The sequence below is a fragment of the Talpa occidentalis genome, unplaced genomic scaffold (genome assembly GCF_014898055.3).
Source record: "Talpa occidentalis isolate TD23 unplaced genomic scaffold, MPIMG_talOcc4v2.1 talOcc4.7, whole genome shotgun sequence".
Taxonomy (NCBI): Eukaryota; Metazoa; Chordata; class Mammalia; order Eulipotyphla; family Talpidae; genus Talpa; species Talpa occidentalis.
Genome location: NW_023605083.1, coordinates 127,828,254 through 127,842,902, shown reverse-complemented (window position 1 = coordinate 127,842,902; position 14,649 = coordinate 127,828,254). Strand labels below are relative to the sequence as shown.

Below are 14,649 nucleotides of genomic sequence, written 5' to 3'. Positions count from 1 at the left end.
AGGTTCCAGATGTGCCCTGTCTCTCCTAATGCTCTGATGCTCCCCCATCCAAGGGCACCTCCACATCCCCCCTCAGCCAACACCACCCATGTGCTGGGTCAGTCCTCCTGGGTCTGCCTCATCATAGCAGCTTTCATTCTCCAACAGGTGAAAGTGTTTGATCTAAACGACATGTCTTGCAGTTGATTTACAACTGCCTTAGGGCTGTGACTATTTGTAGACATATACCTTATCTCCCAAACTAGACTTGAAACCGGACATGACAATGGCATTGTTTAGAACTTTTTTTTTCCTCCCCCACCACCATCTTATGCTCCGTAGACCTTTTCTCCATTCTCCCTCCCTCTTAACCTCAGAATCCCACTCTGTTTATTGGGGTTTACTCGTTTTTATAAGTATTTCGCTTTGTATTTCTGCTGTATAAGTATCCAATATTTGCCTTTCTTTTTGTGACTTGCCTTACGATACACATAATTCCCTCACATTCCTTCCATTCTGCTATAAATGGCAATGTTTTTGTCTTTGCTCATGGCTAAATAGTAAGTATTTCATTGTGTGGGGAGACCACATCTTGGTGGTCTACTTAGGTTATTTCCATGCCCCAACTATTGTAAATAATGCTGCAATAAACACTGTAGATCTTAGAATTTTTGAATTGATGTTTCATGTTCTCTGGATAAATGTCCAAAGTGGGGTTGCTGGCATTTGTATTTTGGGCATTTGTATTTTTATTTTTTTAAGGTAAATAAATGTAGATTGCTTTCTGTAATGGCTACATCAGTTTACATTCCCAATAAGAGTGTGATGGGTTTCCTCTTTCCCTGCATCCTCTCCAGCACTTTCTAATACACGTCATTTGCACAGGTCTGAGGTGATGTCTTATTGTGGGTTTAACCTGCTTCTCCCTAATTAAAACGGGTGATGAACATTTTTTTTCCATATCTCTACCAGGCTCCTGGATACCCATTTTTTTTTTAATTAGCATCCCATGTATTTTTCTTTTAAAGATTTATTTATTTATGCATCCAAGAGCTGGGGTACAGGCCAGAGATGCAGGGAGTGAGAAGACTCACCAGAGACAGAGTGGGGAACAGAACAGGCAGATGGACTGAAATCCACTGCTGAGGGAAGCAGCGGGCGAGGCAGGAGAGGTCTGCTGTGCCATGTGGGTTGCTCCCTGGCCAGCCGGGTATCAAACTTGTGCTGCAGAGGCTGCAGATTGCCCCACAGTGAGGTGCTTAATGCCTTGCACCACCAGGGAGGCCCTGCACATGACTTTATTTACTTTCAATTACTTTTTTCTATTTTTTAAAATTTTGTTTATTTTTGCGTAGAAGAACTGGGGTATAGGCCAGAACTGGCGGGGATGGGGGTGATCGGATTCACCAGAGACAGAGTGGGGAACAGAACAGGCAGATCTACTGAAACATACTGCTCAGGGAAGCAGCGGGGAGACAAGAGAGGTCTGCTGTGCCATGTGGGTCAGATCAAACTCAGGCCTTAGCGGTGATAGCATGGAGACTTAACCCCTAGGCCACTGGGGAAGCCCTGATTACTTTTTTCTTTTTTACCCTGGTAGAAAAGGATTCCAGCTCTCCTAACGGGATCCTCAACACCCATTTTTTTCATTCACACCAATTACTTTCTCTCCTATTTCCTGACTCCTTAAGTCTGCAAATACTGGAGGTGGGGGGCGGGGGAAAGATGCAGACTTTTTAGTGGGAAATGCGCCTAGAGGCCCACGATCACTCCCTAAGATCCAGATGATATGAGGCCCCCAGTTCTGCTCTTTACCATCTGCACTTGCTCATCGGAGGCTTTGTCATGGCTTGTCTTGTAACTGAGTGTGTGTCCATGGATGGCACAGCGTCCCTGCGTGCCTGTCTGTATCACTAGATTGTAAGCTCCCTGCAGACAAGAAGGATCATGTGGCTGGTTTGCCTCCCAAGGCCTCTGACGTGTGCACTAAGCCTGGTGCACAGTAGGGATTTCACACCCTTGTCGAATGAAAGAATGGGTGGAGAGCTCAAAGCACTTCGGCTGGTCTTTGCATTCCTGTTTCTCTGGCTCTTCCAGACGACACAAGATGTACAAGGAGCAGCTGAACATCACCTCCCTGGACCCCCCGCTGCAGCTCCAACTCGAGGCCAGCTGGTTCCAGTTCCACCTGGGGATCAACCGCCATGGGCTGTACTCCCGGTCCAGTCCTGTCGTCAGCAGACTCCTCCACGACATGAGGCGCTTCCCCACCATCAGCGCTGGTGAGGAGGGGGGCGGAGGACCGTCCCCTGGCCAGGGTCATGGTGAAGCAGTCAAGGGCTGACTGATACCCGATAGAAGAAGGAAAGCACAGGCGTTGATCTTTTCCCTTTTGAAAGAGACCAGACACCATCACCACAGCCGCCAGGGAGGCAGAAGGTGGGGTTCCGTCCCCTTTAAGGGAGGTGACTGCTCCCATTACTGCTCTCTTTCACACTATGACCCTATTGGCATGGACGTTTCCATTGCCATTATATGGATGGGAAAACTGAGGCTCGGAGAGGTTAAGCTCCTTGGCCACAAACCCAACAGTGGAGCTGGGATCAAGCCAGGCCCCCATCTTCAGCTCTGAGCTTCCAGGCACTGTGACAGCGAGTTATCAGCTGCCCTCCCCGGTGCCCCTGGGGTGTCCATGCAAGGCTCAAGAGCCCCGGGCCTGGGATGCAGCAGGGGGCAAGCACAGCCACCTGAAGCTTGCACGTCCCCTGTGAAATAGTCTTGGGCCCCAGGCCGTGGGCTTCCAAGCCAGAGTCTCAGGCCACAAGGGGCGGGTCTCCTAGGAAAGCCCCAGATGTCTCACCTTCCTCCTCCTCCTCTGCAGATTACAGTCAGGACGAGAAAGCTTTGCTTGGGGCGTGCGACTGCACCCAGAGTAAGTGACCTGGCCCCGCCTCCACCCAGCCCCCCATCACAGCCCGAGAACCCCAGGACCTGACAGCTGTGCCCACTCCCTGGGGACTCCAGCCGGGGCCCTGCTGGGCAGTTCCAGGAGCGGGTCCCTCTGTGCCTAGGCCCTGAGAACTCTGCATTCCTCCCCCAGCAGAAAGGCATTTAGGGGAGCTTGAGCGTAGGGCCCTGCTGGTTGGGGTGTGGCTGGGGGTCAGCATCATTGAAGAGCTTGTGAGAAATGCAGAATCTCAGTCCTGCTCTGGTCTTCTCAGGCAGAATGTAGATGTTAACATCCCCCAGGACGGGAGTCCATCTCCAAGTTGAAGGCACAATCCTAACAATGGTTTCCCACCCCTAGCACACTGGTCACTGGAGAGCTTTGAAAGTAGAGGGGTGGGGGCTGGTTTCATTTGCATGGGATGAAACGGGGCATCAGCTTTTTAAAATCCCTCCACGTGATTCTCAGGCAACCAAGGTTGACACCAGGGGGGTGAGGGATGACTAGAACAAGAAAGAGGGGTGCCTGACACAGTTCCCAGCCACAGCGCGTGACTGGGGGACAGTGTGCTGGCCACTGAGCTCCCCAGCCCTCAGAGTGGCCGGGCCAGCTTGGACACCGACACCCCCGGCCAGTCACCCCTGGCCTTGAGTAGCCTCCTCCATGGACCTCAGAGACTGAACACACATCAGGAGTTTCTGTGCATGTCATGTGTGTCAAAAGCTTGATGCATACAGGGTCCTGGGTCCTCCTTTTCTTAAACACCCACCGTTTGCCATGTTAGGGAACACAGGGGTGAGCGAGTCATTGGCAGACCCTCAGGGGGTTCGGTCCAGGGACAAGGTGAGGCCAGTCAGCCTTCACTGTCAAGGTCATGCAAGGACAGGGTGTCTCTGTCACCAAGCCCTGTCCCAGCCCAGGTGTACAGTCCCAGCCAGGAAGAGCTGTAGATAACTCTACAAGCCAGTTGCATGCCACGTTCCAAGTGACCTCGTTGGAATCATAGAGGCGCCATTGAAGGGAGTGGAGTGCTTCTCCTCTTAGGAAAACATTCCTTGGGGTTTTTGAGGAGCATCCATCCAGGGAAAGCTGCATTGTTTGCCCCTTTAACAGTCAAAAAATATATTGTCCTGAGCCCCTGGGCAGGGTCAGGGCAGATAGGATGGAACTGACCTGCAGGCTTTGCAAACCAGAGGCTACTTTGCAAGTCAGAGGCTACTTTGCAAATCAGACAAATCTTCAGAGTCTAATGAAGTTAGAGGACAGAGAAGGGGTGGGGGGGCTGGGTTTATTGACTGAACAGAGGGTCAGCACCCTGAGCACAGGCTGGACGCTAATACCCCCTCCCCCCTCACAGTCGTGAAGCCCAGTGGCGTCCACCTCAAGCTGGTGCTGAGGTTCTCGGACTTCGGCAAGGCCATGTTCAAACCCATGAGGTAAGTGACCCCAGTCCTTGCTGCCATGCCCCATGGTGGTTGCCCCGAGAGTCTGGACCAAACATTCATATAAGTGGTCAGACCTCATCGAGCCAGTCGTTTGGAGAATCTCTTTGGGGCTGGTTCTGGTGATAATTAGAGTTAGTAGAGCTGGCCTCCATCGGGGCCTTGCTCACTAGCACCTGTGCACTCTTGAATTGATGGTGTCTGTACGTCACTGAGACAAGTACCACGAGTGTCTGCTTCACAGGGGACCACCCCGAGGCCCAGCAGGGCCCGCTCACCCTGCTGGTCTCCCCGCAGCAGGCAGTGCCCGCAAACCCAGGCAGCTGGATTGTTGAATTCACACTCTCCCCTCTATAGTTGATCCCCACTTTTTTCCAGGGCTAGGAAGCTCAGAATGCTTACAGAGCGCTACATAGTAAACTTGTTTTGATTGAAAAACTAGACAATGGAAAAAGGCTATGACAAAGTCAGCTACACTTTCGAATTAATTTATATCTGTAGGGTAAGTGATTCAATCAGGCTTCTTGCCCCACGGGCCTCTGTGGCTACCACTTGCGGCCTTGATTGTGCTAATGCAGGAGGCGCTTGGGAGCGTGGGCTCCGGGCACTCAGGCCTGATAGTGGACACCTGGAGCAGGGTGTGCGCATGCGTAAGTGTGCACACCTGAGCCTGGAGGCCAGCCGGGTGTAAGGGCAGCGTCACTCAGACACAGACGGCTGTGGGAGACAGCTACGGGAGGAAGAGTAACGACAGAGAGGTGAGGCCAGAGGGAGCCCCGAGAGAGGATAAAAAGATTTGCTGGGGCTGGGAGGCTCGCCAGCCTGCGTGCTCGCCACTACAGCATTGTATTCATAAGAGCAGCAAATATTTGCCTTTAAAATGTAGCCCTGTAAGTGGATGAAATAACGTGTGGCCAGTCCACAGAATCCTTGCATGGCACACCAAATGGCTCTGGTTTTTTAAAGCTGGAAACTGAGAGAGGATGAACTCCACTCATTTTCACATTTGGGGAAGAAAAACTGCTCCCCTTGCAGAAAGTGTTTTCTTTGCACAAAAGCACAGGAAGGAGCAGCCTGAGACCTCGGCCTTGCCCCTCAGAAACCAGAATGCAAAGGTTATTAGAATTAACCTGCTTTTCCCCCCCTGAATATAAGGCAAAAGCTTCCGAGGTGAGGTCATAAAAGGCGTTTTACCTATTCTGCCATGACATGAGGTTTAATCTGCATTTTATAAAAATAATCAAATGTAGGATCATTTTAAAATGTTTCTTAAATGTGGATTTTTTCTACAAGTAATTTAAAAAGCATTTGTCTATAAAGAAACAAGCAAAGGAACAAACTAAACCAAACAAACCCTAGAAATCTGACTGCAGAACTGGGGGAGGTTGGAGCAGTGGGGAGCAAAGCAGAGAGAAGTGTGACTGGACTGTGATGGGGGACATTGGGGGCTTTGGTGGAGGGTGTGGACTTGGGCCAACATCTCTAAAACCCAGGGCTGCAAACCAACATGTGGCCTCAATAAAAATAATTAGATTTGAAAGGTGAAGAATATTCCTTTATTAAACAGAGGGTGTAGAGATGACCCTTTGGGTGATACACATTATGAACGTAACTGTGGATGGTATTTTTAATGTCACATACACAGTAAGAAGGACATCGGCGTGGGTTAAAAAAACTTTCACTTTTGAAACCCCTTCTACCATCTCACGCCATGCAAAAATGAGGAAATGTTTTAGGAAATCCTGAAGGGCTTTGAAGAGAGAGACACTCTGTGGACAAATTCTCCGTAGAGAATGGGGGATTAAAGCGAGATCAGGGCACAGAGGGGACCTTGGCTGGCCCAGACATGGGCGATGCTGGCGAGGAGCCACAGGCCTGCGTATGGTGGGGGCTGAGCTTGAAGTGGGGTGCACCGTTTAAAATAGAACCCCTCTTCCTGGCAGCCCCTGGCTGTGGTTTCCGGGCGAGTTAATATCCTCTGGCAAAGCGCACATCACTGTGTGAAATACCGGGTGCTGTTTATTTACGGCTTTCAGCAACATTGTGTTTATCTGCATTCAGATTGCTTTTGCAGCCATCCAGCAGCCCCAGAGGTGGATTATAAAATCCTTTAAAGAGCATCATCCTTCCTTGTTTATTAGCAGTGAGACGGTTTAGGGACCGGAAGCCGTGATGGCCGTGGTGACTGGGAGGCCCTCCCGACAGGCCACGCCTACCAGCTCTGTGCTCAGGCAGGCAGAGGCTTTTCAGGGACCCGTTCGAGAATTAAAAATGCAGATAGATCGACATCCCCTACACCAGCGTCCCTCAACCCTCTGGGCTGCGCTGACATTCCGCTGATTTGATAAATAAACAGCCCGTTTATTTCCCCCTCACCCTGTGGCCCGGCACTTTGCTGTCTGCTGTTCTCACCATCATGTAAATTGCATCTCTGGGGCACTTTTATCAAGTGTGTCTCACACCTGCCTCTCTTTGCCCTTGCGCATCTGGTCTCTGGGGCCTCGGGTTCTGCCAGCCAGTCCCCTCCTGTTTACATTGCAGAAGAAGGTCTGTGCTCCCTCCTCTCTCAACTACGGGGGTTTTAAGAGAATCAGCCGCTGTAGCCACCAAAGCTGCGTAAGTTGGGTTCTTGGCGTTGGTGGTGCCAGCGGGTGTCTGGTCAGAGCCCTGGCTCCTCCCGCCCTGCAAGTCTCCGCGGACGCCTCGGCCTTCCGGAGTCTTCCTTCCCTCCTGTATCTTCCTCTCTGGCCCTGACGACAGGCTCCTGTCTCCGGCTCGTAGCTGGAGTCTGAGTCCAGGGCGTGATTCCTTGCTTCCTTCCAGACAGCAGCGAGATGAAGAGACGCCCGAGGACTTCTTCTATTTCATTGACTTTCAGAGGCACAACGCTGAGATCGCAGCTTTCCATCTGGACAGGTGGGCTCTGGCTGCGGGAGGGGACACAGGGCTGATGGCAGGGTTGGGGGGGGGGTCCCTAGGTGGGCCTCTTTATCTTCTTGCACTTCAGTCACACCTTTGAACCCCACATGTCCCACCCCTCCCCACGACTTGCAGAACAAATGCAATGGAAACAATCTCTTAGAAAGATGGGCCTCCTTGGTGTCAAAAGGGGTTAAGACACAACCTATGGAGCCATCCGCAGCCTCTGCAGCACGAGTTCAATCCCCAGCCAGGGAGCTACCTGCATGGCGCAGCAGACCTCTCCTGACTCGCCCGCTGCTCCCCTCAGCAGTGTATTTCAGTCAGTCTGCCTGTTCTGTTCCCCGCTCTGTCTCTGGGGCATCCTCTCACCCCCCGCATCTCTGGCCTGTACCCCAGTTCTTGTATGTATGAAAAATCTTTGGGAAAAAAGAATCTCTTAGGAAGACACTACCTGGTCCTGCCACTGCAGCTGCCGCCCATGGACCTGACCTCGCCCTTTGCTCTCGTTTCCTGATCTGAAATAGAGGGAGTCTGTGCTCATTCCCACTGAGCTAAGGAGTCCTGGGTGTGCTGTGGAGGGACAGCCTGAACTTCCTGCCTCCTTCTGGGGCCTCTCAAGGCGTGTCTGTGGGCGGGCTGCCTGGGCTCCGGCTGGGGGCTCTTCAGCCTCCCCTGCCCCACTGAATCTTGGGGCCTGGCTCCCGGGTGTCTCGTGCACAGTGAAGGCCAAGACGCCCTGGTGTAATTACGCACAATGGCTGTCTGCGTGGCCGGCCCAGGAGGCTGGATGGAACGGGTTCCACTCCACACATGGCTCAGCTCTGAACATCTTCCCTCCCTGTCAGGATCCTGGACTTCCGGCGGGTGCCACCCACGGTGGGGAGGCTGGTCAACGTCACCAAGGAAATCCTAGAGGTCACCAAGAATGAAATCCTGCAGAGCGTTTTCTTCGTCTCTCCAGGTAGAGTGCCAGCCAAAGTTATGTTCTGGATCTAAGAACGCGGCCGCAGTGGCCACTGTCACACTCAGCAGGGGTCTCCCCTGCCGGGAGCCCATCCATTATGGGGGGCGGGGGGGGGGGTGGATCACACACTCCCAGCCAGTCCACTGGGCAGAGCACAGGTTGAAGTGGGGACGGGGAAGGGCCACAGGTGAGGTGCTAACCAGCCCGTGTGGGCGCTGACCACAGTGCCAGGCTCCCTGGGATCAGTGTTGCCCATTGGGACAGAGAGAATTTTAGTCCTGGGAACAGGATGCAGTGGGGCCGGGCCCACACTCTCAGCTCGGAGACCTGTGTTGGCACCAGGATGCCGTTTAGTGGCACTCGAGCCCCTCTGCCTTTAGAGCTGGGCGCGCAGAGGTCTCCTTCCCTCCTGGTGGGGCTCCTTGGCAGGGAAGGACCTGCCTCCAGAGCCCTGCTCTCACGCTCTCTCCTCCCCACTCCAGCCAGCAACGTGTGCTTCTTCGCCAAGTGCCCCTACATGTGCAAGACGGAGTACGCCGTCTGCGGCAGCCCGCACCTGCTGGAAGGCTCCCTGTCCGCCTTCCTGCCGTCCCTCAACCTGGCCCCCCGGCTGTCTGTGCCCAACCCCTGGATCCGCTCCTACACGCTGGCAGGGAAGGAGGAGTGAGTTGCCCCCTGCTCGCCCACCGCCCCCCCAACGCAGGGCCATGCCACGGTGCCTGCAGAGCATGTGCAGCCCCACCGAGCACCCTAGGGCCAGCTGGCCTGTGTCTGCTCTCACCCTTCAGCCATTTGTCTGGTTCTAAAGAGCCTACTGTGTACCCAGCACTACATGCTAGGGGTGCAGAAATAAAGCCCCTCGGCCTGGTGGGCAGACAGAACAGGCAGGTCCCAGCAATGCAACGTAGTGCTTAGAGCAGCCGGCAGGAGCCACGGCAGCACCGGGCCTCTGGGGCCCAGGACCTCAGCGGTCTCCTCGGGCCCAGCACACAGCGCTCTGTGGCCCTGTCTTAGCCAGGCTAGCAGTGGGTGCTCAGTTGTCGCGAGGTGACGGAACGTGTAGGTTCACCAATCCAGTCCCCCCCAGTCGCCATGGGAATAACCATGACAGTTCCTAGGGGACTGTGACGGCTGAATAAGACCCCCAATTGAAGAGGACCATGGTGAGGAGGGCGCATTCTAGTTAGAGGAACGTGAGCGAGCGAGAGGACAGAGAAGGGTGTGGAGGGAAGCTCACTCGGGGGAGCTGGAGGGCCGAGGCCGAGAGACCAGGTGAGAGGAACACGTATTCACCCTGCCCGGCCCAGCCACCCTCTCCCCTCTGGCGTGTGGCCTCCCAGCAGCCAGGAGAGCACCCCGCAGAGTGGCTGCCCATCAAACGTGTGGTGGGAGAACCCAGAACCTTCTGACCACGTGGCCTCCGCAGCCCGTGTCTTGGTCCGGCTGCTGCTGACCAGCTGCCTCCAGCCCAAGGCAGGAGCAGCGGCAGGGCGGGCACTGTGACGAGGGCCCCAACACCTTGCCATCTTGGCTCTTCCAGCCCCAGGACTTCTTCTCCCCCTCAGGTGGGAGGTCAATCCCCTGTACTGCGACACGGTGAAGCAGGTGCCCCCCTACAGCAGCAGCAACCGGCTGCTCAACATCATCGACATGGCCATCTTCGACTTCCTCATAGGTAGGTGGCGCCGGGCCGCGGGACAAGTGGGCTGTGCTGTGGGCTGGGGTTCCCCGAGGCCTCAGACGACGCCACTGGCAGCAAGGCCCCAAGGCCCCCTCTCAGGGCCACCACTCGGAGGCAGGTGTCCGACCCCGCAGGAGGGAGCAAGAGGGCTCAGCTCTGGAGTTGCATGTGCATTTCACCAAGTGAGGTGCGCCAGGGAGAGGCGCCATGGCTGTGCAGCATGGGGGAACCCACAGACAGTACCCACCCCCTCTCATGCCCTCGGGAAGCCGAGGAAGGCCCACAGGGGCAGGGACACAGCAGAGCAGCCGGGACAAGGGGCTGGGAGGGAGCTGCTGAAAGCCTGGGATTTGGGAACAGTCCAAATTAGGGCTTGTTTGCTTGTTCAGCTCCCTTCTCCCTCTGCAACTCCACTGAGAACCTGGGGGACAGCAGGCCGGGTTCAGCCCCCTGGCCCCCACAATCAGGCCCCTGTTCTCGGGAGAGCTCAGAGGTCAGCTTCCGTCTGTTCAGTGTCTGCCTCCTTTGCAGGAAACATGGACCGTCACCACTATGAGATGTTCACCAAATTTGGGGATGATGGGTTCCTTATTCATCTTGATAACGCCAGAGGGTAAGAGTCCCAGCACTGCCCTGTCCCCCGACACCCCTTGTGTGACTGCTCAGGGGAAACCAGACACCCCAGAACAGGGCCACACGGCCACATCCTTCCTGCCCTGCTTGTTCCATTCTTTTCCTCCATCTTGCTGAGAACTGCTTGATTATCCACACACACACACCCCGCCGCCCCGGGGGCACTGGTGAGGGACTGAGGACTTTCTGTCACTCACTAGACAGCGCACTCCTGGAGGCGGAGCCCAGGCTCGTCTTGCATCTAGTCCACCGTGGCTGGTGAATGAATGTGATGAACCAATGCACACACGCGTGCTTGGTTTTAACTTCTTTGCATGGAGACTTGCGGGCCTGATTTAGGAAAGGTACTGGGCGCCAGAATGTGTCCCAAGCTGGGGTTCAAAATAAGGTTGAGGGAGAGAAGCAGACATGGAGGAGGAAGATGCCGCCATGATGCCTTTTTCTCCTCCTAGGTTTGGTCGACACTCCCACGATGAACTCTCCATCCTGTCGCCGCTCTCCCAGTGCTGCAGGTGAGCCCGGGGCTCCAGGGTAGGTGCAACTGTGACACTCATCCTGCTGCAACCAGGCTCTAAAGTCTGCATCAGCTGCCACTGGTCTAGGATGACAGGGGTTACCTTGTTTCTTACACTGCAGCTACAAATGCTCCCGGCAACACCTGATTGGTCCTAGGATCTGACCTTTAAACCTCCCCATTTTGAATCCACTGGGTGACCTGCTTTTACAGAGCCAGACAGTCTCGATTCAACTGCTCAGACCTCTGCTTCGCTACTACCCACAGCTCAGAAATATCGCTACTTGCTCACCATCTTAGCAAAATCCTGAGTCCCATAAGCCCATGTCCGAGACTCTCGGGAGACTCTCTAGCCAGCTTCCAGAGCTCTCTGGTGTTTCAGCCCCACTGGACGACTGTCCCCCTGCTCAGCTGCAGGGTCCAGGGTTAATTATAAGCATGTGGTTCACACCTGGCAAAGCCAACTATAAACTCTTTATCCGCTTCCTAGGGGGCCATAGATGTGCCTCCCCTCCTCCCGTGGGGGTTACAGAAGTCAGACCATGGAGCTGCTTACATTTCAGTCCAAGTCTGATTCCCACATAAAAAGAAATCAAAGGCAAGGTCAAGATTGGCCCATGCCTTTTTATCCCCACCCCCCACCCCCCAGCTTATAGAATCTGACAGAAATAGACAGTTAACAAGAAACCACCCAGAAGCCTCTGGTGCCCGCTAACGCTTCTGGGATGCCACACGTCAGCTACGAGGGCCTTCTCAGCAGCCATCGCCAAGCACTTCCCGCCTCGCTCCCCTTGGCAGTGTCACAGCAGACACGCGACGTGGCATAACGAGTACAGATGACTCCGCAGCCCTTCACCAGAAGGCCACTGGGCGAAGGACTGCATCTCTCATGAATCCCCTTTTACCTGGTTTTCATGAAAATGTGCTTGAGAAGAAGACACTGGAAGGCCCTCGGAGCAACAGCCGCCACAGCTGATGGCGGGGAAGGAGGGTCACACAAGTGACTCCCTTCATGCTTACTTGGTTCCTCTGTCCTGCAGGATCAAAAGGAAAACACTTCTGCACCTGCAGCTGCTGGCCCAGGCCGACTACAGGCTGAGCGAGGTGATGCGGGAGTCCCTGCTGGAGGACCAGCTGGCCCCCGTCCTCACGGAGCCCCACCTCCTGGCCCTGGACCGGCGGCTCCAGCTCATCCTAAAGACGGTGAAGGGGTGCATCGAGGCCCACGGGGAGCAGAGCGTGGTCGCCAGTGACCCAGCAGAACAGCCAGCCGCAGACTCGGGCCAGGCTCATGTGCCAAGCTAAAGGGCTGCAAGAGTCCATGTCAAATGCTAGTGATGGCCTCAGCTGCTGCTCACGTGCCCTACCCACACTGCAGGCCCTGGACTCAGGAAGCCACAGGGCACTGGGATTGTTCTTAAAGAGCGAAAGGGGGACCCACTGAACTCTCCTCCTTGGTGCCTTCTGCTGTAGGAGCCCGGGACGCTGTGGTTCCTCTTTCCCGGGACGCACGGGCTTCATCAGGGCCCCGGACCATCTCCCACGTCTCCTGCAAATTCTGGACACGGGTCAGGCTTGGAGCCTTATTCCTAGGAGAGTTATTAACTGTAACAAATAAAAGGACATCAAATGGAGACCTAACTCAACTTTCAGATCCTTATTTTTACAGTTATAACCCCTGATCCAGATAAAATGCCTAGCAGATTGCAAGCAGACAAAAAAATCTAAAAAATGCTAACTCTCAAATTTGCTTAAAGCAGACTTGAGACTTTCTTATATTCTAATCACTGGCCCAATCTGTGTATGATAATCTCTAGTGACCGGTCAAGATTTCTCGGAAATATAATTACAAGGGATAAAAATAACACAGGGGTTTGCTCAAAATACCAGAAAATGGGTATTTCAATCTGAAGAGTACTTAAATATCAACATCGACATCAAGGATGTCACAATTAGCATTCACTAACAATAGGCAGAATTTTAATGGGGGGAAAAGCAGGGTGACCTTGAGGGTGGGCCCCGCAGGTACCAAAGCCTGCATGGAGGCAGGAGAAAAGCCAGGGCCTCCCACAACCCCTTCCCATAAATCTAGGCACCAACCCCACCAGCCAGCAAGGGGCGAGCGGCTGGCAGCTGCCTGGAGGTCCGACACTCTAAATGCCCCTCTGTGACTTGCTCAAAAAGCCCAGGTCAAGCTCAGTTTCCAAGGCTCCCTTAACAGCGGGTGTATCAGGGGTCCCGTCTCCTCAACCTTTTCCCTACAGGGTGCCTGACATTTGAAACACCTTTAATAAGCGGATTTCTTAGTCCCAAATTCACGGCTGAAACCACAAGTGACAGGCATGCATTCCTATGGCACAGTTAGCCAACCAACAAGCAAAATTTCCTGATGCCCACCAATGAGCATTTCTGATAAAGGCCAGCAGGTTAAAATAGAGCTGTCTCTAAAAGAGGTTACAATACAAGGTCAAGAACCAGAGATGTCTCCTGAAACTTCTACAAAGTGTCCAAAGACAGCACCCCAGGACAAACAACCAGGGTGCTTCTGACCTCCCAAGGACCCCAACAGGCACATTACTGGCTCGTGGTTCCTGGCTCATGGTCTCTGGGTCTTAACATCAAAAGCACAGAGCTCAACCACACACGAGCACTTTGCTCACATTATAGACTCAACACAGGCCTCCGACCCTCCCAAGCTAGAGACAGACCCCCACCTCCAATGGACACAAAAACCGAGGCTCAGTGACTAGAACCACACATCTCAATTGAAACCTAACCCCCGCTGCTCTCTCCACTGATGCACGAAAAAACCCCACTTCTCACCCAATTCATGCAGTCACAGTCATTTGCTTTAAAAAAAAAAAAAAAAAAAAATCAACTTTTTACTAGAGGAACCTTCACCCCAGAGACCCCCTCGCTGAGGTGAGTCTCCGGCTGCTCTTCCCATTGCACCATCTTTCACTCCTCCTTTGGGCAGTATCTCCCTTTAAAGGGGAGCTGGGTAATTACATGTGAGTGGAAGACAAATATCTAGGCAAAGCAGTGGCACAAATGGGCAGGGACTTCCAAAGTACAGCGCCACGGGAAGGCAAGCCACAGCTCCCTCGGACCCAGCCATGTCGAGGACAAGCGCCGGCCTCCAGATGCCAGCAGTAAGAATGTTGGTGTGCTTTCCACACTCGGGGAACAGAACTAACCGTCCACTTCTCTTAAACATCCCATTACTTCCCTAATAAAATCACCATAGGTCAAAAAAAGAGCAAAAAATAAAAGGCGGTCTTAGCACTCCCCAGCTCTTTCACCGTGTTCATTCTGGACCACTGTTCAGCTTCTCGTGGCGGAAGTCTCCTGTCCCTGCCTGGAAGCCGGTGGCGCCACTGACAGCCAACCGCAGCAGGTGACCGAGCAGGAGAAAGGGATGAGGAGGAACTGACGTAGCTTTCCCAACAGTCAGGAGGAAAATCTGAGTTCGGAAAGAAAAATACAGCTGATTCTCTGTGTCACTTTGTGGCCTATAAAGTCACAGACCCTGAATTAGCCAACACGAGCTTGCAGAGGAAATACAGG

General features: G+C 53.8%; 1 protein-coding gene across 1 annotated transcript in view; it reads left to right on the top strand.

Annotated features, from left to right (window-relative positions):
- Positions 1-12,900, top strand: part of FAM20A (FAM20A golgi associated secretory pathway pseudokinase) — a 35,224-nt gene extending 22,324 nt beyond the window's left edge. The window contains exons 2-11 of the mRNA XM_037492843.2: positions 2,077-2,261; positions 2,861-2,911; positions 4,284-4,362; positions 7,192-7,284; positions 8,136-8,251; positions 8,737-8,917; positions 9,820-9,929; positions 10,467-10,548; positions 11,021-11,080; positions 12,123-12,900. Of these exons, the coding sequence (XP_037348740.1) occupies positions 2,077-2,261; positions 2,861-2,911; positions 4,284-4,362; positions 7,192-7,284; positions 8,136-8,251; positions 8,737-8,917; positions 9,820-9,929; positions 10,467-10,548; positions 11,021-11,080; positions 12,123-12,387 (1,222 nt within the window). The 3' untranslated portion in view covers positions 12,388-12,900. The remainder of the gene's footprint in view (positions 1-2,076; positions 2,262-2,860; positions 2,912-4,283; positions 4,363-7,191; positions 7,285-8,135; positions 8,252-8,736; positions 8,918-9,819; positions 9,930-10,466; positions 10,549-11,020; positions 11,081-12,122) is intronic.
- Positions 12,901-14,649: the final 1,749 nt, after the last annotated feature.